This window comes from Ictalurus furcatus, chromosome 11 (genome assembly GCF_023375685.1).
Source record: "Ictalurus furcatus strain D&B chromosome 11, Billie_1.0, whole genome shotgun sequence".
NCBI classification, from domain to species: Eukaryota; Metazoa; Chordata; class Actinopteri; order Siluriformes; family Ictaluridae; genus Ictalurus; species Ictalurus furcatus.
Genome location: NC_071265.1, coordinates 26,359,893 through 26,386,448, shown reverse-complemented (window position 1 = coordinate 26,386,448; position 26,556 = coordinate 26,359,893). Strand labels below are relative to the sequence as shown.

The 26,556-nt window shown below is 39.8% G+C and overlaps 1 protein-coding gene across 1 annotated transcript in view; it reads left to right on the top strand.

Annotated features, from left to right (window-relative positions):
- Positions 1–26,556, top strand: part of sned1 (sushi, nidogen and EGF-like domains 1) — a 50,739-nt gene that overhangs the window by 12,555 nt on the left and 11,628 nt on the right. Inside the window, exons 4-17 of the mRNA XM_053636563.1 lie at positions 1,533–1,695; positions 1,836–1,961; positions 2,115–2,228; positions 10,925–11,038; positions 11,600–11,713; positions 12,703–12,753; positions 12,846–12,944; positions 16,210–16,302; positions 17,479–17,616; positions 17,979–18,098; positions 18,234–18,350; positions 20,210–20,353; positions 22,380–22,553; positions 23,688–23,801. Of these exons, the coding sequence (XP_053492538.1) occupies positions 1,533–1,695; positions 1,836–1,961; positions 2,115–2,228; positions 10,925–11,038; positions 11,600–11,713; positions 12,703–12,753; positions 12,846–12,944; positions 16,210–16,302; positions 17,479–17,616; positions 17,979–18,098; positions 18,234–18,350; positions 20,210–20,353; positions 22,380–22,553; positions 23,688–23,801 (1,681 nt within the window). The remainder of the gene's footprint in view (positions 1–1,532; positions 1,696–1,835; positions 1,962–2,114; positions 2,229–10,924; positions 11,039–11,599; positions 11,714–12,702; positions 12,754–12,845; positions 12,945–16,209; positions 16,303–17,478; positions 17,617–17,978; positions 18,099–18,233; positions 18,351–20,209; positions 20,354–22,379; positions 22,554–23,687; positions 23,802–26,556) is intronic.

Below are 26,556 nucleotides of genomic sequence, written 5' to 3'. Positions count from 1 at the left end.
TGACAGTAACAATATCGGTGTACAAGTAAACACTGAAAATGGAACTACAGTCTGCCCTGAAACTATAGGAACGACAAGGCCAATTAATTTGTTTGTGCTATACACCAAATACATTTGTATTTGAGATCAAAAGATGCACGTGAGACGAGAGTTTAGGATTAAAGCTTTTATTTCCTGATATTTGCATCTAGATGCAACCCTTTTGTATCAGACCACCCAATTTTAGGCAATTTTTATCGAAACAGATGAGTCTTAAAGTAAATTAAAGTAAATAACACTTAATATTTGGCTTCATATCCCTTGCTTACAATAACTACATCAAGTCTGTGACTGATCAAAATCACCAAATTGTTTGTTTCTTCTTTTTTGATGCTTTTCCAGGCTTTTACCGCAGCTTTTTTCAGTTGTTGTTTGTTTCGGGGGGGGAGGGGGGGGGGTTCTCCCTTCAGTCTCCTCTTCAGGAGGTGAAATGCATACTCACTTGGGTTAAGGTCTGGTGATTGACTTAACCGGTCTAAAACCTTCCATTTTTTCCATTTTTTCTGTTTTGGATTTGGTCTTGCTGCATAATAAAGTTCCTCCCAATTAATTTTGGATGCATTTCTCTGTAATCTGGCAGACAAAATGTTCCTGTAAACTTCTGAATTCACTCTGCCGCTACCACCACAAGTTACATCATCAGTAAGGATTAGTGAACCTGATCCAGAAGCAGTCATGCAAGCCCGAGCCATGACACTACCTCCACCATGTTTCATAGATGAGCTTGTATGTTTTGGATCATTTCTTTTCTTTCTCCTTTCTTTCTCCACACTTTGGCCCTCCATCTCTTTGGTAGAGGTTAATCTTGGTTCCAGAACTTCTGTGTTTAAACAGTCGGTTTAAACATGCCTGTAAATCCACACACACACAAAAAAAAACACACACAGGATGTGTAATCTTTCCACTGTTCAAAATACATACAACAACAGGCTGTTATTTATAAGATAAGACACCATTAAGGGATCAAAGTGATCAAGAAATTTTAAACAAAACATTTTCACAAACGGTTTGCCGTGGGTTGGTTTAGGATCTCATGGGGATTTTAAATTCTCAGACAAGCATCTGTCATAAACTTGAGTGTGTTTTTATTTAATGCTGTCAGTGTGTCAACACAGACAGCTAAATAGTAGTGTTAATAAAACAAGCTCCTAAATTTACTTAATATATGGGTGTAAAAGTACAGAGAATTAGAAATGGGAAAGAAGCCTTATGCCACAAGTCACACACTAATTAGCTAGATAAACAATGTAGCTAATGACATGATAGATATTAGGTGTTGTGGTGCATTTTCAATAATTTAATTTTGAATTTTATATTTAATGGAAAGTTAATGGTGCTTATTTGGAGATAAAGTGAGTGGCAAATCATCTGTTTGATAACACTTGCAAATGTACATGAATATTATCTATGCGTTGATACTGTATTGATTTTATTTTATTGGGAAATTCAGACCCCTTTGAGAGAATTGTCCCACCTCTATGCTCTCTTCCTAGGCAGGTTTTAATGCCGGTGACGGGAGGCGCTATTTCAACATCCCGGGGTCTCGGACTGATGATGTAGTAGAGGTGGAGACCACCACAAATGTAGGGTATCCTGGACGCTGGGTCTTTCGCATTGATGATGCTCAGGTAGAGGTGGGCAGCTGCAATGACTCAGGTAAGATATGATAGAGATATATAAAAAAAGAAAATTAATGATTTCATTCAGTGAATACAAACTGTGATACAAAGAACCAAGATATACAATATAACATAAATAAATTTAAAGTACCTCCATGTGTTTTTTCTTTTTGTCAGCATCAGTCTGTCCACACCTGAGGCCCTGTCTGAACGGCGGCCGTTGCATTGATGACTGCATTACTGGAAATCCTTCTTTCACTTGCTCATGCCTGGCTGGCTTCACTGGCCGTACGTGCCAGATAGGTAATACAGTGACAAAACCCCCGAAACACACAGTTATAAATCTCAATTTCCCTTCGGAGGATTTCCCTATGTTTGTATTCTTCTGTACACTTATAACAGTGGTCACATGACATATGTGAAGGCGTGTCATTTTTTTTCTGTGTGTCTGTGTAGATATTGATGAGTGCTCCTCATATCCCTGTCAGAATGGAGGCACGTGTACGGATGGAGTGAACAGCTTTACCTGCCACTGTCCACCAGGATTCACAGGAACCCTCTGTGAAACAGGTGAAATCAACTTCCTATGAACCTTATATTCATAATGAATTATATATGCATTCATAAGGTGTTATATAGCATTTATTATACCTTAATAAATGCCTGTGTAAATGCTCATAAGTAGTTATAGTTACATGCATAATACTTTATAATGCAGGATACATATAGTATTATAATATCTGTTAACTGTAGACAGTAATATTCTAATGCTCTATAACAAATACTCTTCAACTATTGATACTATACCAGAGCCTGTGTTATAGTACAGAGAGTCCAGATTGATATTATAATACATTATCTAACTATTGTCACATTTATTAGAAAAGTTATCATGTTTTATGTCTGAAAATCATTTTCCAAAATGGGCATTTTGGCCTAAATAGAACAGAGCAGACAAAGATATGAATTCTTACACATGTACATGCACTTACATGCCTCTTCTGAGTTTTCTCTTTTTTTGTTTCATCTATCCATCATCCTTAGACCATGGTTCACAGTTTGCTGCTCCTGTAATAAATGAACTGCTCCATACTTTATTGCCATCATCTCAAAATGCTACACATGGCATTTACATTTAATTATCTGGCAGAGACTTTAATCCAGAGTAACTTACAAAAACATGCAAACGTGCAAAGTAAGCACGTTAAAGTAATGAAAACATTCATAGAATCTAAAGAGATTTCGAAACTGTGTGTGTGTGTGTGTGTGTGTGTGTGTGTATACACACAGTGCCCTCCACTAGTATTGGCACCCTTGAAAAATGGACCATTTTTCCGTGTCCATTCACCAGGCCTTGGCCTTGGCTGTCAGGGCTCTCAATGTCTCCTTGCTTCTATCAGCTTACCAGGCTGAGCTCCAGGTTGACATGGGGCAGCAACTGGAGGATGGGTGTCCCTCACTCTCACTCTGGAAGTAGATTGTGACCATTAATGACCTTGTCCTTTGCAATGCATGCCAAGCTGTCTAGGTGAGCGGGCTTTCCATGGCCCTCTTGGTGGTTAGAGAGTGTGCGCTCTGGCTTAACCTATTGGGTCTCCCTGGTTGCGAGAACCAGCCCATTGCAGCAGCAGCGGTGGAGCCCAGGCAGGGTCTCTTTGGTCCCGATTGAGCTTTCCACTTTTCATCCTCCTCCCTTCTCCTCTGCGGAGGATCACACTCTACTACGGGCGTGGCTGCCTCATGGGCTTTGTTTCAGGAAGTCTCATTGCAGGACATCTGTTCTGCTGTGAGCTGGGCCTCTCCCCATACATTAGTCAGATACTACCAGCTCGATGTCACTAAGACCCCGGGAGCTCACTCTGTTCTAGGAGTGGGCTCCTCGTAGCCTTCCTCCTTTATACCCTCTTCTCCCTCTTGAATCTTGGGCAGAAAGGCTTTTCTTATTCATGTCACCAGCATGTCCTCCATGTTCTGCCTGCATACCACTATCACCCTTGTGCATGGTGTTACCAGGCGCGTCATTATGGGATGCGTCAAGTACCACCTATCTAGGTGACCATCCCCTGGCTTACAGGGCCTCACTGTGAGTATGTTGGGCAACCGGGGAGTTATCTATTTCTCCCATAGGTGGATCCCTTACCTGGCATTGGACACATGCTCCTGTCTGTCATAGCCAGACTTGGTGCAATTGGATGCTTCTGCAGAGGTCAGGTACAGCTGCTCTTCCTATAGGTGGAGTTTTCACCGCATTTTGTGACAGGACACGATCACACACGGCAGTGCTTAACCGTTTTACGGCAAATAAGAGAGCACAGCTGCATCCCAAACCACGTAGTCACCTACCACACAGTAGGCGAAACACATGCATATAGTAGGTGAAATACGTGTATCTCGGCTATTATACAGTGGTTAAGTACGCTGTTTGGGATGCAGCCCACGGCTTCAAGCAGTCATCTATTAGCACGTACAGCATGACAAATAATTAACCGCACTTGAAGCGTTCGTAAAAATTTTACATAAAAACACCCAAAACTGTAAACGGTACCATAACGAAGACGAACTGTATGTTGATACGTGAAATTCTGGAGGGAACGTCGGACGGTGTGGCGCGGTGACGTAATGACGTGTGCTGTTAATCGAACTATGTTCTATAACATGTAAAACGGGTACATGAAAGGAATATTCTAAAAGCGACTCATGTAAACACCTTAATCACAATATTGTCTTATTCAGAATAAGGTCAATAATTAGATTACGGCTGTCCATGTAAACATAGTCACTGTTTCATAGAACTGGGGTTATAAGATAAGATAAGATGAGATGAGATAAGATAAGATCCCACACTGGGGAAATTCCCTCGTTACAGCAGCTCAATTACACAAAAAAACAGATAGGAAAGAATACAGATAAAATAGGGATAGAATTGAAGAGAAAAAAATGTATCTAAAAATATATATACAATAGGAATAGAAAAATAAGAATAAAAGTAATAAGAAAATAATAATAATGGTAATATGTACACTGTGGACACCTCAATGTATGAAAACATGAATACAAATTTGAATATATACAGATGAGTAACAACTTGTTTATATATATAAATGGATGAATGGGTTATTGCACAGTTAACAATAGAGGGGTGAGCAACAAATAATAATGTGTAGGTTGATGATCGCATTAAAAAGTCTGACTGCTGTAGGGATGAAGGACCTGCGGTAGCGCTCTTTCTTGCATTGAGGATGCAGCAGCCTGCTGCTGAAGGAGCTGCTCAGGGACCCCAATGTCTCATAGAGGTGGTGAGAGGAATTGCCCATGATAGACGCCAGCTTAGCTAACAATCTCCTCTCCCCCACCACCTCTATTCTGTCCAGAGGGTAGACCAGGACAGAGCTAGCCCTCTTAACCAGTCTGTTGAGACGTTTCCTGTCCCTCTCTGTGCTCCCGACTCCCCAGGAAACTACTGCATAGAAGATATCAGATGCTACCACAGTGTCATAGAAAGATTTTAGCAGGGTTCTGCACACACCAAAAGACCTCAGTCTCCTCAGCAGGTGGAGACGACTTTGGCCCTTTTTATACAGGACATCTGTGTTTGTGGACCAGTCCAGTTTATTGTTGAGGTGAACACACAGGAATTTATACGTCTCCACCCTCTCGATATCAACACTCTGGATGCTCACCGGCGTAGACCGGCGTAGGCGGGGGGGGGGGCAGCATCCAAACATCCCAGTTCACAACAACAGTCTATGCCTGTGAGCCCTCTAGATCTGGTCCTTTACCTAAGAAAAACCTATTCACAAAAAGCTTGACTAAACAAATATGTTTTCAGCCTGGACTTAAATACTGAGACTGTGTCTGAGTCCCTAACACTATTTGGAAAGCTGTTCCATAAAGCCCAAAGTATACTTTGTTTTTTTATGTGTACGCTAGCATATGCACACAGTCATACGCATAGCTTTTCAAAGTATACTCCGTTTAACATGTACGTTTACACAGGCGGTCGATGCATGTGCATTACGACAACTTGCACTACCCCTCCTGGCCTACAAGAGTCAGTACAGAACAGTAAAGCAGGTCTTCTGGTGTGAAGGATGACAATGAAAAAGAATCACAACAACATGAAGAACAATGGAGGAGAAAGACATGCTGCTTCACTTGTTACTAGAGGAAGAAGAAATTTTTAAAAAGAGAAAGAGAAGACGGTCTGTGCGACCTCTCAACCAGTGCACTTGTTTCTGTCTCTTCCATTAATTCCATTTGTTTCTTCGACTACCTTGAGAATCAATGGCCCTGTGGAACAACTAAATAGTGCAAAAGAATTAAATGCACATGTGGGACCTGTAGATACAAAATACATGTGGTTAGAAAAATCTAGCGGTGCGCGTACAGTACGTATGCTCTGCTAATTATGAAATTGTGTCACCCGTACTGTACACTGTTCCTAGCAAATGCATGAAAAGTGAAGTATACTTCGGGCTTAACTGTGGGGCTTTGTAAGTGAAAGCTCCTTCCCCCTGCTGTAGCCTTCACTGTTTTAGGTACCAACAAATAGCCTGCACCTTTTGATCGAAGTAGGCGTGGCAGATCATAAAAGACCAAAAGTTTGCTCAGGTACTGTGGCGCGAGACTATTCTGTGCTTTATAGGTCAGTAGTAGTATTTTATAATAAATGCAAAATTTTACTGGGAGCCAATGCAGTGTGGATAAGATAGGGCTGATGTGGTCATATCTTCTGGTTCTAGTAAGGACTCTAGACTACATTCTAGACATTCTAGACTAACTGGAGCTTGTTTATGCCCCTACTGGAACATCCAGAGAGTAAGGCATTACAATAATCCAACCTAGAGGTGATGAAAGCATGAACTAATTTTTCTGCAAATATGAGGTACTGTAACACATAGGCCAAATTCCCTTATTCATTCATAACAACAGGTTAAACCAAGGAATATAGCTGTGATATGCGGCAAAGAGTTGTTGAGCTTCACAAAATGGGAAGTTAATAAGAATATAGCAAAAGCATTGAAAATGCCCATTTCCACCATCAGGGCAATAATGAAGAAGTTCCAGTCAACTGGAAATATTATGAATCAGCCTGGAATTTGGCATGGACCTGCAGAAGCTAGTTGCATCTTGGGGTCAGAAAATCTCCAAAACTACAATCCAAAGTCACTTACATCTTCACAGGTTGTTTGGAAGGGTTTAAAGAAAAAAGCCTCTACTCTCATCCAAAAACAAACTCAGGGGACTTCAGTTTTCCAGACACTACTGGAATGTCATATGGGATTGGGTTCTATAGTCAGATGAAACCAAAATAGAGCTTTTTGGAAATAAACACCAGAGGTGGTTTTGGCGCACACAGAGAGGCAGCCATATGGAAAAGTACCTCATGCCCACGGTTAAATATGGTGGTGGCTCTTTAATGTTTTGGGGCTGTTTTTCTGCCAGAGGACCTGGATATTTTGTTAGGATACATGGCATCATGGACTCTATCAAATATCAACAGATATTAAATGAAAACCTGACTGCCTCTGCCAGTAAGCTTAAAATGGGCCGTGGTTGGATCTTCCAGCAGGACAATGATGTAAAACCTACATCAAAATCAACCCAAAAATGGTTTACTGACCACAAAATCAAGGTCCTGCCATGGACATCCCAGTCCCCTGACTTGAAACCCATAGAAAACCTGTGGGGTGAACTGAAGAGGAGAGTCCACCAACATGGACCTCAAAATATGATAGATCTGGAGAGATTCTGTATGGAGGAACGGTCTCAGATCCCTTGCCATGTATTCTCCAACCTCATTGGGCATTATAGGAGAAGACTCAGAACTGTTATCATGGCAAAGGGAGGTAGCACAAAGTATTGGCTAAAAGGGTTCCAATAATTGTTGCGTGCTTATATTTAACAAAGATATTTTATAAACCTGTGTTGTGTTTGCAATTGTTTGATATCCATGAGAGCAGAGTATTTTTGTGAATTTTTTTAACAACAGATCAAAATGTTAAACAATAAAGAAAAATTTTCATAGCCTTTTTTGCTCATATTTACCAAGGGTGCCAATATGAGTGGCGGACACTGTATATAATTTTATTTGAGAGCAAGTTTATTTGAGGGCAGAGAGACCTTTCAAAGTCCAAAAAGAGCAACAACATAGTTTCTTCTTCAAGCAACATTTTACTGCCACATTTCTTGCTGATCATACAATGCATTATTTTTTTCCCCAGTTTTTTCTCAGCCCCATAGGTTTTCATGTGTTTTAATTCCTGGTTTATACAGATAAAATTCATCTCATTTCTCTTTTAAGCATTTGAAAGAGCACTTTACAGTGGGGGAAATAAGTACTGAATAATACTTTTTTCCTGTGCCATTCCACTTTATTACCTATAACTTTATTTAAGGATGTTAATGTTATGAATTCTTTATATTTCTGGATTTCTTGAGTTAATACTGATGTCTGGTGATAATTTTATGTGAATAGCCTCATTGGAAATATATTTACTGAAAAAATGTTGATGCATTCAATACATATTTCCCCCACTGTATCCAGTTTCTTTAACATAGAATGAAGACATTTACAAATTTTCATAAAAACTCTAGTTATCATCGCCCCCTCGTTCTTTTCACATCCATTAGATGCAAAAATATGCTTCCTAATATATGTAGATTATTAACTAAATAATATACATTGTTGCAGAATTTTCTATATATCTGCATAAATATGACCTAAAACATCATCGGTTTTTCACACAAATCTTAAAAGTAGACAAAGTGAACCCAATTAAACAAATGAGACAAAAATATTATACTTGGTCATTTATTTATTGAGGAAAATGACCCAATATTGCATATCTTTGAGTGCAAAAGTATGTGAACCTCTGGGATTAGCGGTTAAATTGAAGGTGAAATTAGAGTCAGGTGTTTTCAATCAATGGGATGACAATGAGGTGTGAGTGAGTGCCTTGTTCACAACATGTCTGTGGAATTGTATCATGGTACGAACAAAGGAGATTTCTAAGGACCTCAGAAAAAGAGTTGTTGAGGCTCATCAGGCTGGAAAATCATCTCTGAAAAGTTTGGATCAATCCATAGTCCAATCCACCAATCCACAGTCACACAGATTGTGTACAAATGGAGAAAATTTAACACCATTGTTACCCTTCCCAGGAGTGGAGACCAACAAAGATCACTCTAAGAGCAAGACATGTAATAGTCCATGAGGTCACAAAGGAGCCCAGCAACTAAGCAACTAAAGGCCTCTTTCACATTGGTTAATGTTCATGAGTCCACCATCAGGAGAACACTGAACAACAGTGGTGTGCATAGCAGGGTTGCAAGGACAAAGCAACTGCTCTCCAAAAAGAACAACGCTGCCTGTCTGCAATTTGTTAAAGATTAGGTGGACAAGCCAGAAGGCTATTGGAAGAGTTTTGTGGATGAATGAGACCAAAATAGAACTTTTTGGTTTAAATGAGAAGCGTTATGTTTTGAGAAAGGAAAACACTGCATTCCAGCATAAGAACCTTATCCCATCTGTGACATATACTGGTGGTAGTATCATGGTTTGGCCCTGTTTTGCTGCATCTGCTCCAGGACAGCTTGCCATCATTGATGGAACAATGAATTCTGAAGTATACCAGCAAATTCTAAAGATAAATATCAGGACATCTGTCTGTGATCTGAATCCTAAGAGAAAGTGGGTCATGCAGCAAGACAACGACCCTAAGCACACGAGTCATTCTACCAAAGAATGGTTAAAGAAGAATAAAGGTAATGTTTTGGAATGGCCAAGTCAAAGTCCTGACCTTCATCCAATAGAAATGTTGTGGAAGGACCTGAAGCAAGCAGTTCATGTGAGGAAACACACCAACATCACAGAGTTAAAGCTGTTCTGTACTGAGGAACGGGCTAAAATTCCTCCAAGCCGATGTGCAGGACTGATCAACAGTTACTGGAAATGTTTAGTTGCAGTTATTGCTGCACAAGGGGGTCACACCAGATACTGAAAGCAAAGGTTCACGTACTTTTGCGACTCACAGATTTGCAACATTGGATCATTTTCCACGATAAATGAATGACCAAGTATAATTTTTTTTTTGTCTGATATGTTTAATTGTATATACTTTTATGACATCTGATGACGTTTTAGGTCATATTTATGTAGAAATTTCTAAAGGGTTCACAAACTTTCAAGCAGCACCGTATGTAGATCATGAGCACTCTGGCAAGGTTAGAACACATACTGTATGTTAAGAAGAGTGCTGAGGAAAGGGACCCAAAAACTGCTCAGAGAATACAAAAGATGTGAGATGCATGTCAAGGGCAAAGAATGGGCATCCATGTTACCAGAGAATATTGATATTTCTAATAATATCTAAACTTCATTAGTTAAAAAACTGATCTGTTTTGAAATGTAGTGAGTCGAAGGTTTTTCTTTTTAATGTCGTGAGTAGAAGGCAAAAGCCGGGGAAAATATATTTAAATATGGTAACAAATTGTACTTTGTTACTTCTCACCTCTGTTAGATTCATCAGCTACATAGATAACATTCTTGTTTTATTCTGCTGTGAACAAAGCAACATATACAAAGCATGTAGCATTCAGATTTATGCAACTAAATCCACAGTAAACCACACCTTACGGCAATGGTAGAATACTTCAAATCACTCAAGCTAAGTTTGGTACATCTTAACCCACCTCTCATCAAGACTCAAGGAAGTATCTAGACTCTTATGTGCTGCTTCCCAGGTGGTGGAATAAACTGAACACCCCAGTATGAGCTTCAAATTCAGACATGACCAATCTAAATGAACAATAATTGTGTAAATTGAAACGTATTAGTTATTTTCCTCCCCATCAGCACTGACTCCTGTCCCCAGCAGCACCTTGCTGGTATCCTTAGACTCGGGCCAAACTGAACTAACATAAGGAAATGCTTTCCAGGTTGATAACCAAGCACTTCTGGAAGTTACTCTGGATTAAAGTGTCTGCCAAATGCCATAAATGTGTAAATGTAAGCATTACGCTATGATTTGGCCTTGCTCTCTTTTCCATCTCTTTTCCACCTCTCCTGTCCCCCCTCTCCGGGCGCTACATGGACTGCAGGCTCCCTCTCGTTCCCACAGTCCAGCCTGCAGAGATGTATCAAACCTCTAATACTTTTCACAGCCAGAAGCACATACTTTCAGAGTGAGGGGAATGGCGTGGCGGATATATTAATCAGCTGAGTAAATATCCTGTGCGTGTGTGTGTACGTGTGTTGCCTGCAGACATTGACGAGTGCCAGGAGAATCCATGCCTCAATGGAGCGCGATGCATGGAGGGCGAGGGGAGCTTCACCTGCCAATGCCAGGCGGGTTACACCGGATCTGTGTGTGAGACAGGTGAGCATGGCATTAAACAGTGTTACTTAGCTGGCAGTATATTCCCCAGGGGACACAGCCTGCTTTCCACATTAGTACTACTAGTATTCATCTGGCAGACATCCCTTGTGGAGGTTTGCACTGAAAGCCATCGGTAAGAGCTTATCATTGGTTACTTCCATTTTTTCCCCCTTGGGCTTTCATTTTGGGTCATGTGTTGTGTTACAAATAATCCTGAGTTCACGATTCTGTCCTTGACGTGACATTTTGGGGCAATGTGATCTCCTTGCTTAACAAACTGGACTCGCCAGACCAGAGCTTATTGATGAAACACAAACCTGGTTGGGAAACATCATGGGAATTAAAGTGTTGGCCCTGCAAATATTGTGATGCCTTGTTTCTACATAAGACTGGATTACTCTTAATGCTAGACACCTGCTCAGTATAACCATGCACCTGCAAGACATCCTCAAGTCTTAAGATTTCAATATAAAGTCAATAAAAAGCGGTTCCGGAGATTAACTCCCTAAAGGTCCTCGTCGCTCATGAATGAAGCTTGTGTTTTTGTGTTTGTGGATCCAGACATTAATGAGTGTGAGTCCAATCCATGTGTAAACGGAGGTGTGTGTGAGGACAAGGTGAATAATTACACATGCACCTGTACCGCAAACTTCACTGGAAGCCAGTGTGAGACAGGTGAGTGCTTTTTAAACTTCCTGTCTGGAGACTGCTACTAAAAGCTGCTCTTTTTCTACTCTCTGTGTGCCAGACACTAAGCTTTTTCCAACCTTTGTTTTTATTTCCCGTTGCAATGGGAAAAATGTTTCATGATTGAAAATGATCATTCACCCAGCCAGACCTACTTTCTCTTTTTTTTTTTTTTTTTTTTTTCCTTCCTCCATTGTAACATTTTTCCGTCGGGGACAGACACATACTGTCCAAAATTGAAATTCTGAATAAATGGAGAGGACGAGCTGGGATGACTGCAGCATCTGGTTGTATGTCTGAATCACTGACCACATGTATTTGCTAAAAGCTTCTGCAGCATCTTCTAGTTCTTAGGCATTTCATTTTAGTGTATTTTGTCTGAGTTTAGCACAAGTCACGCTTATAACACAGACAGTTATTTATGTTAAATCTGCTGGATGTAGGATTTAGAGATTAGAAGCCCTCTCTGATGGGAAAAGGCCATTGCTAGCAACTCGCCCAAGAACATTTTGTCAGCAATAACATGACAATCTTTCTGAAAAGACACTACAGCATTATGACATTATACCTGTAGGATCCAAGGCTGATTTTGTGCATTATCCTTGACATAACACTCTGTTTTCAGTCATATATAAAATCTGTATGTGCTATTGGGATTGTCTGTTAGCCAGCTAGCTCAGTACCATTAGCTCTGTGTTAAGCCAGACTTCTTTCTAAGGTTGGAGCATGAAGATGTATGCAGAATTTGTGATGATTAAGTGCTGTCATGGGTCTTGCGGGAATATTTCTTCTCCCTGTTCTTCTTCTCTTCTCAATTCTCAACTGACACTTCACCTTTAATTTGAAACTGTGTTTTGAGCTTCATAAACTTGCCCTATCTTAGTTAATTGTACTATGAAGATTTGCAGTTTGTGAAGATGTAGTCTTGAGACCCAATTATAATGCAAAATATCACAACTTTACTTCCTTTCCAACAGAATTAGTAATCGTGACCAATTCCTCCAGTATTGAAATTGCTAACCAGACAGGTCAGCCTCAACCTGTTTCATATTTAAGCGCTTTTTTCATCTTTATCTCTTAACAAAATTTGTCCTGACCTTTGATTTCTCAACGTGTCCAGCTTCCTGTGAGCAAGACGGCTGCAATATCTGCGAGTACATCAGCTCTGGAAACTACAACTGCACCTGCAAACCAGGCTACTATGGAGATCACTGCGAAGGTACGACTGGTATTGTGCTCTTCTTCCATGCTGTATCTCCTTCTTAGTTGGGCAATTATACAGCACAGAGTAGGAGTTTGTGTCAGACAGTGCTATGCCACAGGAATTTGGAGCGCTGCCCATGAAGACGATGCCGCTGTGTTGGATGAGAGTAATTATCCAAACCGACATGGCCTCGCCCTGTTTATTATGCAGCCCTCACAGCGAAAGGCGCCTGATGTTGCAAAATAATTGCTTTATGGAACCTTTTATTAGTTTACCAACAAGAGGAAGGGCCTCCTGTCTAGACTTGAAAGGGCCTAGATTTTATGAGATGGCACCTCTGTTTGGAATTCACTTCCCAGGTATTTAGGTAAAGATGTGACAGTTAGTGAACATCCAGGCTTGTGGTCCTGTGGCTGTGATGTTTTACACTGTCTACTGTAGCAGTAGTTGGTTTAGGGGTTTGGTTTTGGTAAGAGTGTTTGTTCGGTTTATCTGAAGTGCAATCGGCTTAACCGGCCTCGGATGATTTTGAGAAACATAGGTTATCCTGAGGTCTGTGGCTGGAGCTTCATAAATTTTCCATGTCCACAGTAAGAAAACAGTGAATGATCTGGGTTACAATTATGCTTGTTCACCCCTTCTCTACTAGGTTTGTAACACAATGGCTGTATCTGTGTCTATATCTGTTTATTGCTCCAATTATCCGTATCTATCCCATCCGTACCTGTATCTGCATTTGGATTTACATCCAAAGTTGTCATGACCTAAACTAGAAGGATATATATATATATATATTTTTTTATTATTTTACAAAAAAACCCAGAGGTAGAAATACCAGCTTTGTCATCATAAATGCTGATAGTTATTTCAGCTCATGGATGAAAAGTATTGTGAATTTGTAATGGCTCACATACTATTACAGGCCTAAGGGAGAGAACTCAGGACAAATTGAGTAAAATCAACACTCCTTATTTTGAACTGTTGATTTTAGACACAGCTCAAAAACAGACTCCTTTAAAATCACACAAAGTTGTCAGATGTGATTATGTAGGTAATGTTTGGATTATTATTATGTCCTGAAAGTGGACATTTGAACTCAAGTAAACACTTGAAATCATGTGAACAATATATGATCACTTGGAAAAATCAAATCTGAAAACTGACCCACATGCCCTACATGTGACAAAAGTAAAGAAAAATGCGTTAAATCACCCGTTATAATTAAAACCGCACACTGTACCCTACAAGAAACATAAGTAAGGGTGGTTTTACATTTGCACCAAATCTCTTCGTGTATTTAATAAGAATAACATCATTATAGAACTACTGATTGGTGGTTACTTATTCATTTCATTCTGTTTGGGTGGTCCTCTATGCAGATGATTAATATAAGACAATGATTCATCATTTTTCGTCATTCTAATCTCATTCCCATAAGTGTGCAGTCTGGTCTGGGGGCCAAGGGGTGGAGATGTTGGGGCACAAAAACCCAGAGGTACAAATACCAGCTTTGTCAGCATGGTATGTGAATTCTCTGCCAGTTCCTCCAGTTTATTTTCTATTTGGTTATGCTTCAAAAGAATAGAAAGTAGCTATTAATCCCCTCAAACTTTGCTTTTTGTGACCAGGACAATGGTATTTTGAAATGTAGCTATTTCCATTGAGAAAACAGATTTATTTCCATATTTTTGTTCACATAAAGTCAGAAGATAAAAAAAATATCAATCAAAACTAACATGTATTTGTACTAAACTCGCACAAAAATGACTGCAAAAGATTTAGAAATGAGTAGTTTTCAAAATAAATAGTTTTCTTTTCAAAATACCAGTGTTCTGGTCACAAAAGTAACGTGTAAGGGGAATAATAACCATTTTAAAATACTTTTGTGGTACGAGCAATTAGGAAATAACACTATCTAGGAATAAAAAAAGTCTTACATACTGTGAGTGGTCTCAGCTGGAGATGATTTTTGTTTGTACCTATCTACAATATTCTCTGACAAATTTAGTTGGTTCTATTTCCAAAACTATAAACGAACTTGTAGCCCAATTTAAAGTACCACAATCCTGACGGGGCAGTTACTAAGGATGAGTGAATGCATTACACAGCATCCATGCAGGTTCGTGTTAATGAATGTGGCCTTTGTTTGTTCTGCGAGCTTCGTATCTGATCGTTTGCCCGTGCTTGCATGAAAGTAACACTCCCTAGTATGGTGACAGTCGGTTAAACTGTTATCCTGTCTCTGGCCACGTCAGCTATACCACTGCTGTCTGCACAAAACCTTCACTCCATGTGATGAGATTCTACAGAGTGCTAAAAATGTGTGTAAATCCAGTCTTCACTGCACTTTACATTATAATGCATGCGTTTGGTTAATGCATTCCTAAATGAAGCATCAGAATCCAGTTTCCCATTCTCAGGTCATCTACTGGGGGATTTTGTCTTGAGTTCTCTCCCTTAAAGTACTGTAATAGTATGTGAGCCATTGCAAATTCACACTACTTTTCATCCATGAGCTGAAATAACTATCAGCGTTTATATGGACTCTCTTAAATCTCCTGAATACCTTCCTGCCTGGGCGAACTTGGAAGGCTCAGTGGAAAAAGGCGCAGATGGTCCTCAGTGGAAGACGAGGCAGCGGCCCGCAGGCAGAACGCAGAAGCACCTAATCGGCCACTGAGATCAAAGCCCAAGGCCTCACAGAGGGCCCATGAAAATGGCTCCACTGAATTAACATTCTATTAATTGCCCGCAGGGCCGTAGGCTCCGATCAAATAGCATGTTTCATATTATTGGAAAAATAACATCCTCACGCAACCCCCCAGGACTTCAAAAGGAAGCCATTTAGCAGTGATACTACCATGTCCTTTGATCCATTTCTGCAATTATGCTCAGGGAGGGGAAGAAAATAAAACAGTCATACAGTTAGTATGAAAGATAGATGCAGAATACTGACTGTCGTCCTGAACCCTGTGAACTGTGTGGGAAAAGACGTGTGAAAGAGTGACTCAAGAGAAAACAAACAAAAAAATTCTGCTGCTGCATTGTGTTATTGCAACACATTTCCATTCCAACACATGTGCTTCCTGTGTATTGACACCTGGTGCCACATTGACTAATGCCAAAAAAAATGTAACTTGTTTTTTTGGAATATTTAAAATGTTTGCTTCTCCAGTATACTAAAACAATTAGTGACTTCCTTTAAGATAAAAGCAAGAGTGTGTACACCTCCTGAGTGTCTCTTTCTTGTTCTCTCTGCTCGTCTCTGTCTTCCCTGCAGAAGAGTGTCTCTGCCAGAATGGAGGTGTTTGCATCGATGCAAATGGCACCTGTGAATGTCCCACAGGTTTCACTGGACTCTACTGTCAGTTTGGTATGTCCTTACAGAAGCTGTAAGCAGTGTTCTAGTAAACGCTGGCTTTTGGTAGAGTGCTTCTAACATGACAATACAGTACAAAGTACTTTCTCTTTCCTAGACACATTCACGCGTGTGCTCTTAATCATTTGGCACAAAACGTAAATGTGACCTTAAGTTGTTTTGACTCTACTGAAATTATGGCTAGCACTAATTTATTTTTCAGGGGTTTCTGTTTTTCATAGACGGCTATCACGACAACTTGAATTGTGCTCACTTTAAATTTACATTCAATATAAGGAGCAGCAACTCAGAGAAATACCACATCGGACAGATTTAATTAGCTCAATTTCTTTTTTCACAGCAAGCACTGAAGAACGGAAGGGTCTTGCCGTCTGCCCTGTTATTCGTACACGGACTGGCGCGTTTTTTGTGAATCCTGTGCAGTTTTGTTGAAGCATGTTGAAACTGTTAGATTGCAGCAGAGTCAAAAGCCGATCTCATATAATCCTGGGATTAAGACTGTGAAAGGATACTAGCTTGTGACCTTATTCAGGGCCGTTGATTTAAGACGCAGCTCCAAAAACAGGCAATATGCCCTTTCTTTAAAATCACACAAGATTTTCAAATGTGATCATGTAGGTAATACGTGATCACATGTGAACAACTTGTTACGTCCTGAAAGTGGACATTTGAGCTCAAGTAAACACTTGAAATCGTGTGAACAACATGTGATCACAAACTGGCTCACATGCCCTACATGTGACAAATGAACATTTAAAGAAAAAATGTGTTAAATCACCCGTTATAATTAAATATTCCACACGGTACCTTACAAATATCGTACGGAAATACATGAATTGTGTAAAACTCACCTGTAAAAGTAAAACTCGTGTACTACATATGAAAAGTCCATTATATTTGTAAAAAAAAGTGTGAAATATAACACGTGAAGTGTGGTTTTACATTTCTCGTTATGTATTTAATAAGCATAACATCATTATGGAACTATTGATTGGTGGTTACAGATTCATTTCATTCTGACTGGGTGGTCCTCTATGCAGATGATTAATATAAGACAATGATTCATCATTTTTCATCATTCTAATCTCATTCCCATAAGTGTGCAGTCTGGTCTCGTTTCCCTTGTTACCCACCTCACTTATGCTCAGTAATGGTGTCTTTTGTTTATAGAGGTCACACAGACACCATGCAGTAACAGCAGGCCGTGTCCAGATGGGGGGCCATGTTTGGAATATGGGGGCACATACCTTTGCACATGCCAAACTGGCATTGACTTTGAGCATGATCACAGGGACTTCTACCCTTATGGTAAGCGCTGAAGAACATGAAGATGATAAACACACCGCTTCCAGCTAGGATGCTTCAAAAAAATTCCAAGCATTCACACTACTTTTTATTTGGCAATATGAGAGTTTAAGAAGGCATTGGTTTCTGCTTGATCTTACAAACTGGGTGAAAGAAAGTGTCTTAAATTTCACAAACTCTGCCCTAACAGCTTTAACTTTTCATATACATTGGCTCATTTTTAAGAACTGCTGTCAGAATCCAATTTTGCCATTTATTGGCATACACATTCAAACAAATAAAACATTCCCTCAAGTGCAAATAAAAGTTACCAGCTCTCTCCTGGAGTGATGGAACGTGGTCAAGTTGGTGTATGTGTTTTCCAGTACAGCCCCAATCGGCCTGCGATTCTTCGCCATGTCAAAATGGGGGTTACTGCTATGAGCATGATGGAGGCTATACCTGCGAGTGTGAGCATGGCTACAAAGGGGAAAACTGTGAAAAAGGTAATAACGGGCATAAGTGTGTATGAGCTCAGTTGTCATTCTTTTTGCCTATGCGATGTATTGTCAAATGGCACCCTTATGAAATGCTTAGTGATACATGCAGCCTTGATTTGTCTCTTCCTTTTTTATCCTCAGTCAGATTAAGTATGTGTGCCTCTAGCCCCTGCCGAAATGGCGGGTCCTGTAAAGAAGAGACAGGGAGTTACTACTGTGTGTGTCCTTACCGGTTTACAGGAAAACACTGTGAAGTGGGTGAGTATAAAAGGGCGACTACCATTTTTGTGCCAAGAGCTTTAAGGTGTTGGAGAGAATTGTGCACAACTACACTTCTGTTTTATGAGTTTGATGACCACAATTAAAGGCCCATGTGTGAGTGTGCTGGCAGGAGTTTTTTCACCGAATTATCCTTCCACGATTCCCTCAGTATAGCTCTAACCACGCGCTTTCCCTTTCAAGTGGAAGAAGTGTGCAATCTGCTTTCATTCATGTTTGGACAAGTGCACTTCCGCACACGCAGTGCCATAAAATCTCTGCAAAGAAAAAGCAGCACCTCAAAGCCAAGAGGCTTTTCATCTCAGGAATCTCATTATCCTGACTTTGTCTTATATTAGAGTTGTGCAACTGTTTGGCCGTGTAAAGCAATTCGGTGTGCTGGAAATCATTCAAAACTTGGATCCTTCATGTTCTGGAACAAAAACATACCCTGGCACATACGCCTGAAAACACTGTGTAGCTCTTTCTCAGAGCTACTGTAATGATTAATGACTGCTCACACATGTTGAAACATCACATTTGCACAAACTGTAGATACAAATATTTGCACTTGCTCAGATTGATCATACAAACTCATTCACATACAAATAATTTGATATGCAGACAACAGACTTTCCGCGGAGTCCAGTTGTGCTTCAGCTGAGCAGTTGAGTAGAATGAAAGGTTATTGCGCATGCAAAAGCATTAGTGAATTCTGACCTGTAGCAGTACTGATGCGTTTCAGTTTTGCCTTCAACGTGAATTGAAAAATGCTGAGTTTAAAGGTCATCGTCTTTGACTATGCACGTAAATATAAGCATTTTAAACAGATTTTTTTGTCAAATTTGTAATAACAATTTTTTTCTTTTTTTTTAAATAATCATTCCAGCAAATGAACATTCGCTTTGACGAAACACTCTAGCACCCTTTGATCTCTAAACAGAAGAAATATCAAATAATGCAGAAATAACAAATGATACACCCAACCATTAACATTCAGACATTCTAGCCTAGACATGTATTTTAGTGGGTGGGGATTTGGAGGGATTTTGTATTTTTAAGTAAGCAAGGCATGTCTTGCAATGTTTTGTGTGTTTACTGTAACGAATGAGCAGTTTAGAGCATTTCTACCTAAAGGTGAAAACGACAGAGCTGTTACTATGCAAATATATAAAGTTAGCACTAGCAATGTGACTTACTGCATCCTGAACGCTACTTCAGGAACAGGAATTACATCTGCATTTTGATACACCCAATGGACTGGTATTAAATTGGCACTTTCTTCCATTTGAAGACAAAAATATATAGTGAAGTTTATATTGTAAGATTTCTCAAAATAATATCTCAGTTTAAGAAATAAATGATAAAGTTGCTTGTGGGATTAGTTATATCTGGACTTCTGATTCCAACAGCATTTAAACATAGCCTCTGTTCGTATACCTAATGAGCAGAGCACAGACTCATGTCTCCAGTATTTCAATTCGGTGAATATGATGCATTTAATAGGTGTTAGATGTGATGTGTAATTACGCATACATGTGGCAAGTTTCAGTTTCACTTTTACTCTTCCAGGAGTCATGTTTATGATTTGAACTTGGCATGACTATAGAGAATATTTCACACATGCTCATTCCAGATTTACATATTGAGTTCTTCTACTATGAGTGATGTCATTTCCAAGATTGTTCCTTGTAAATCAACTGCAACTGCACATGCAGTTTATCCGACTGCATGCGTAGAATAGCACTTTTTTACTTGGGATCTTAACAGAGTAGGGCCTCTGTGTAGAACACATTAAAGCTGTACACAAAAGCTTGGATAGTACAAGCGTTGACAGTATGCTGTGTGTTTGTGTGCAGGGAAACCAGACCCATGTGCCTCTGGCCCGTGCATGAATGGAGGAACATGTTTCCATTACATCGGCAAATACAAGTGTGAGTGTCCTGGATCCTTTATGGGAAGACACTGTGAGATCAGCAAAGGAGCCAGTCCGGCTTTGGACGGTAAGCCGTCTCTCTTGTCTTTCATTAGAAATGCCCCAGAGATTGTAATACAGTAATCAATTTTGTTTGACATCTTTCCCTACAATAGCTAAAACATCCATCGCAGTAAGTGCAGCTTATAGAGAGGTTAGAGGGGAAATAAGAGACGATGCCAGGAAGAGGTAATGCATGCCAGTTCATCCTGGGGTACTTGGCCCTAGTTTTCCTCCCCAGAGAGAAACAGAGCCGGAAGAAGTGTTCTGTAAATCTGATCCTCATTCTGAATGGTGGTTGTAATTCTTGACAGTGACATCGCTATTTCAGGCTTTGTGGGTTTTCCACAAGGTAAGGTTGCATTCATGCTCTTGCACAAGGAATGAATCAGCCCCATGTCATCGGAAACATTACACAATATTGATGTTTACAGTTTTTATTATTCCTCTCTGTTTATGGGTAGGCCATGTGAAGGATGCAATCAAAGTCCTAGTGGTTCTAGTTTAAGAAAAAGATCAACTTTTATGTGTTGCAGCTGTTCACAAAAAAAAAAAAAAAAAAATTAAATAAGAGAATGCATAAAATACACACCAGTTACTGTAATTTTAGCTACTTTTTGGCTACTATAGATATTATTCAAACCACTGAGAAAAACAGAATATTTACCAGTGTAATCTCGTTGCTAACACAAGATTGTAAATGCTATAGATACATTAGTGGTCAATTTGCATCATCATCATTATTATGCATTATTATTCAAAGAAGAATGCAGACTCTAGTTTTGCACTTGCAAATTTGTATTTTCAATGCTTGGCAGAGATAATAAAGTTTGATCTGAATACTTGTTCCCTATATAAGTGCATTATATACAGTAGGTACCGTGGCACTTACTGAAGACCCAAAGTTGCAGACTACAACTCCAATGATGTTTACCTCTTCGAGTTAGTCATAATCGAGTTACCGACCTATCACAAAAAAAAAAATCATCTGTTTGATTTACTCTTGTCTAATTCATTCCTGTTTGTCAACTGCCTGACCTTTAACCCGTCTCATGTTTCGGAGTAATGCCATTTGCTTTGTTTGCTATATTGTTTTTAATGAACCAGAAAGGCCTGTCGTTCATCACATTATGAAATATAGTTTTTACACCCTATTTAGTGTACTATTATGGCAACTGTTGACATGCTCCAATGATGATTCATTATCAACATATACTTTATTCCTCAGTGTAATTACTATTTTGTAATTTGGTTATTATTATCATGGCCATCCTAGCATTAAGAGCTCCTAAACATAATTTGAATTGACCAGATAGATATATATTTTTGGTATTGATATGTACTTATGGCTGCAGTAACTCAATAACCTCATTGTAGACCTTTGCACTACTGATATCACAGAAACATGCAATATGCAAATGAGCTTTGTGCTTTGTAAGCATTCTGGCTGATTCTGTGGGTAGTTTGACAAACTGTGAACTTGTCTTGAGCCCATGCATTTCAATACATCGGTGTATTGCAATCACAATGTGTTTCAGTATAATTGCAAAGCTCTATATTTGTCCATATTATATAACTAATAACTACAGTTAATATGGCATGGCGGCTCATCAGGTAGCAATGGAGTCTCACAGTTCTGGGGTTTCATCCTGAGCTTGATTTACTGCCTGCATGGAGTTTCACATGTTCTCCATGTGTCTGCTTTGGTTTCCTCTGGGTTCTCTGGTTTCTTCCCATCTCCCCAAAACATGCCAGTAGGTGGATTGTCTACTCTAAATTGCCCCAAGTTATGAATGTGTGTATTTGCTTGTGTGATGCCATGTGATGGACTAGCTTCCCATCCAGGGTGTATTTCCACCTCATGGTGGGATAAACTCCGGATTTGTCTCAATCCTGACCAGGATAAAGCAGTAAATGAGGACGAATGGATAAATAATGTAGTTAATATCTCTGTTTATACTTAATATCACAGTATTTCCAGCATTTTAATGGATGTAATGACTTTTTCTTAGATGTAATGGACATTTAATGGATCTATTGACTTTCTCTCATAGGAAATGATTGTGGTCCCCCTCCTAAGTTAAAGCATGCCGAGGTACAGTATTCTTCCACCAGCCCTGGCTCCTTGGCCCTGTATACATGCCACCCAGGTTATACTCCCAACCCCAGATCCACACAGAGCATCTGCAGCAGCCATGGTTCCTGGACTCAGCCTCCGGTCTGTGATGGTGAGTGCAACCTAACCTGCATATCACATTGTGGCATATGGGAGAGATAGGCAGGACACAAGTACGAAAACTCTGTATGTTGTTTATAATGGGGAATTCAGTGATTAAAGTCAGAAGTCCGAGCAGGGTTCAGAGCACAGGCAGACAGCCTTATCTGAAGTCAGTTCGTCTTATGATCAGAATAGCCATGTTCCTAAAGCCAGTGGTTTCCTTCACAGGGTGGCTGGACTCAGCCTTAGAGATAGAGTGAGGAGTTCGGACATTCAGGGGGAGCTCAAAGTAGAGTCAGTGCTCCTCTGCATTGAAAGGAGCCAGTTAAGGTGGTTCGGGCAGCTGGCTAGGATGCCTCCTGGATGCCTGTCTGTGGAGGTGTTCCGGGCATGTCCAACAAGGAGAAGACCCAGGGCAGACCAAGGACTAGATGGAGAGATTATACAATATCTCTCGTCTGGTCTGGGAGTGCCTGGGTTTCCCCGTGGAGGAGCTGGAGGAGGTGGCTATTGAGAGGGAGGTCTGGGTATCTCTGTTTATGCTGCTGCCCACATAACCCAGACCTGGATAAGCTGAAGAAAATGGATGGATGGATGGATGGATGGATGGGTGGATGAATCAGAATAGCCAAATACATATGATAGCACTGAGCGAGACTTTGCAAATCTTAAACACAATGAGATATAAATGGCCAAACTAATAAGTAACTCATTTAAACAACTATACACAATCAGGTAATAAGCACATGACAGAACAGGGGGTGGAGACAGGGCCAAAACAGAAACAAAAACAACAGAAACACGTGGCAGTCATTGCCATGGGAACCGCAGTGCAAATGCGGAACCGTGACAGACATACAAAATCATAGGAGTGCCTCTTTCCTGTGACACATCTAGGAACTGTGCCTAAACCCCTGACATTCAACATTTGCCAAAAATGCCAGCTCTGGGACATCAAGCAGAAAGCCGTTTGAACAAGGGAAATGAGTAGAAAATGCGTCTAAACCTAGGACAAGAAAAGCAAATACAAGTTGTTCAGCATTAAATACTTAAATAACCTTTGTCAGAGTTGTACCTTGGGTGCAACGTGCGTGCTCACCTTCAAGTGGTTTGCATGTCAACAATTCTCTGTTTTTCTCCTCAGAAATAAACGAGTGCTTGTCTCAGCCGTGTATGAATGGAGGCACGTGTCGAGACAGAGTGGCCTCCTTCCTGTGTGAGTGTGAGTCTGGATTTACTGGCCAACGCTGTCAGACAGGTGACTACAGCCCTCTAATCTGGCATCCATTCTTGAGTTATTGGTAATTGATGACTCCGTTAGAAATGACACCTGCGAATGTTCAGAGAAAAAGCCGTTCAGGTTAGCACGTTTGCCTCATACCTCCGTGGTTGGGGCTTGAATCCCGCTTCTATCCTGCGAGTTTGCATGTTCTCCCTTTGCTTCGGGGGTTTCTTCTAGGTACTCCAGTTTCCTCCCCCAGCGCAAAGACATGCGTTGTAGGCTGATTGGCATCTCTAAATTGTCCATAGTGTGTGAATGTGTGTGCACGATTGTGCCCTGCCAGGTTGTCCCCTGCCCTGTGCCCTGAGTTCCCCGGGATAGGCTCCAGGCTCCCCATGACCCTGTGTAGGATAAGCGGTAAAGAAAATGGATGGATGGATGGATGGATGGATGGATACTACAGGGGTTAATAAATTGCTCTGGAAATGCCCTAAAACTATTTCACAATGAGAATAATCTTACCCTGGCTGCTACACACAAAAAAATTAAACACATGAAATTGTTAGCTAGCTAGCCAGTTTACTGAAATAACCTAGTATGACGTAGCATCATAAAATATTTACACAGTCCCCAGTGATTATAAACTCAAATGTATGTTATCCCTGGACATCTTCCCATGATTAACAAGTGTTATCACAGCTGTTTAGTGTTTTTGTTTCTCTCTCTCTCTCTCCCTCTCTCTTTGAGGACAATCAGCAGATGGTTATCAATAATTGACATCCCAAGCTATACATAATGACATTAATCCAAAAGGGATGGAACAAGGGGATAATAGTGTTACAAAGATATGTTGTAACTGGCAGGCCCTTGCATCCAACCTAACAACCAAGCTTGTCTGTAAAGCAAAATGGTGAGACCAAGTTGATGAGGGCATGTTAAAGCAGTACTGGAATGAAGGGCTGGAAGGTTGTGGAGTTTAATATTTCCCCCTAATTTGTTTCCCTAATGTCTGATTCACTTCATCGTCTAATTACCCAGGAATAACATGAGTTAATTCTAGTGTGAAGAGGAAGCTATAATCAGCAGTTCTGTCTATGGTATCAAATGTAGTTCCTCCTCATCCTGGATTTCTAAACAAGACTGTGAGCTTTTAGCCGAAGCTCAGCCTTTAGCAGCCAGAGAAACCATGAATATAATGTTAAAACTATCAGCTATAGCTTTTTAAATATGCCTCTGACTCGGCTAAAAGGTCATGATAACAAACACTTCATCCTTTTATTCGTAGAAGGGCTTTATACTAAAATGTCCGTGTCAACATTATTACCAGCTTGCATTAAATAAATGTTCCTTGATTTTTGCTAGTACATTTCAAATTAATTTTAGGGGAGAGATTTCAAGATTGGGGTGCAATTTATCCTTTGTAACTCATATATTAATTTTTTAAATGACACTATGACTACAGTTCAGTAGGGTTCTTGAATAATATATATCACATCTTCGGCAGCTGATTACTGATTCAAAAATGTACATTTATTTATGCAAATGAGGCTTTCTCTAATTCTATATGCACAGATTTGCATATATAATAAAACCAAAGACCTAGCTGCTAAAGACCTTCATGTAAATTAAAATGTTTAGTTTACTGTGAACCCTTTTTCAGAAAAAAAGGTGGTTGGAATTAAAAACTACTGGAATTGGTGAAATTGCAGATGCAAGAAATTGCTTTGCACAGCCTTTCGCAGTGATGTTTGTTGGTAAAGGAGACTTTTTAGCTGTACTAAATGTTCAGCACAGGTGAATCGAAGACGGCTTTGGCGGAATGTGTGTTGTGATGACGTCACATGACACTTCTTGGCCCAAATCTGTGGAAAATCTGTAGTAATTTTGAAAAAAAAATGTATAGTTTGCTTGACTTTGTGTTAATTACTGCAACTGCAAAATCCTGGAGGAACTGTGAAATTTTTTTTATTTCAATCACTGTGGGTCGTCGAGAAACTGAGATTTTTGGTTGTGAATATAGGAATAAAATGATATTGAGACCGCATGTGTTTCTACTCCAGTAAGATTGGTTTATAATGTTTATAAAGGATGTTGAAATGTATATCATAATGACACGTACAGTGGCATCATGAAACAAGCTTTTCAGGGATATATGACACAATGTACCAGGTGGGTGGGGCTTAAGTTTTAGATAATCGCAAATAAACATTTTTCAGTCAAGTTTTAACATGTTATTACTACAGTTTAAGAGAAGATGCTATACATGCCGTTAAACATGCATAAAAAAAAGTAGATTGATGTGGCAAAATTTGTTGTTTTTACAAGCAGTTTTTTGCGTTTTTTTTGGTCTTAATCATTCACAAAAGGTCTCAAAAACATCGTAGCAACAATATCTCATTTTTTACATGGTATCCTAGCTTACAATGGCTACATTTTTCTCTTAAATCAGGACCAGGGTGGAAAGGAACAAGAATTAGCAAATACACAAAGTGTGGTTAACGAGCATGTATGCTGATGGCATGAATACATTGTAATTGTTAATCAATATCACAACATCGATGAAAGTAACGGGAAAAGAATGAGAGAACTTCATTTTCTTCTTCCCATGATCTTCAGGAAGTTCAGCTGGTGCACCTTCCTATTGAATATTCGATTTATGGACTTTTCCAAATATTTTATATTGGGTTCAGGTAACAGGGTTGTGTGAATGCTGTAGGTCACAGCTAAAATTTGTAGAACATATAATGGATGACCCATGGAAAAGAAAGTTTTGAATTACTTTTTAGTTTAA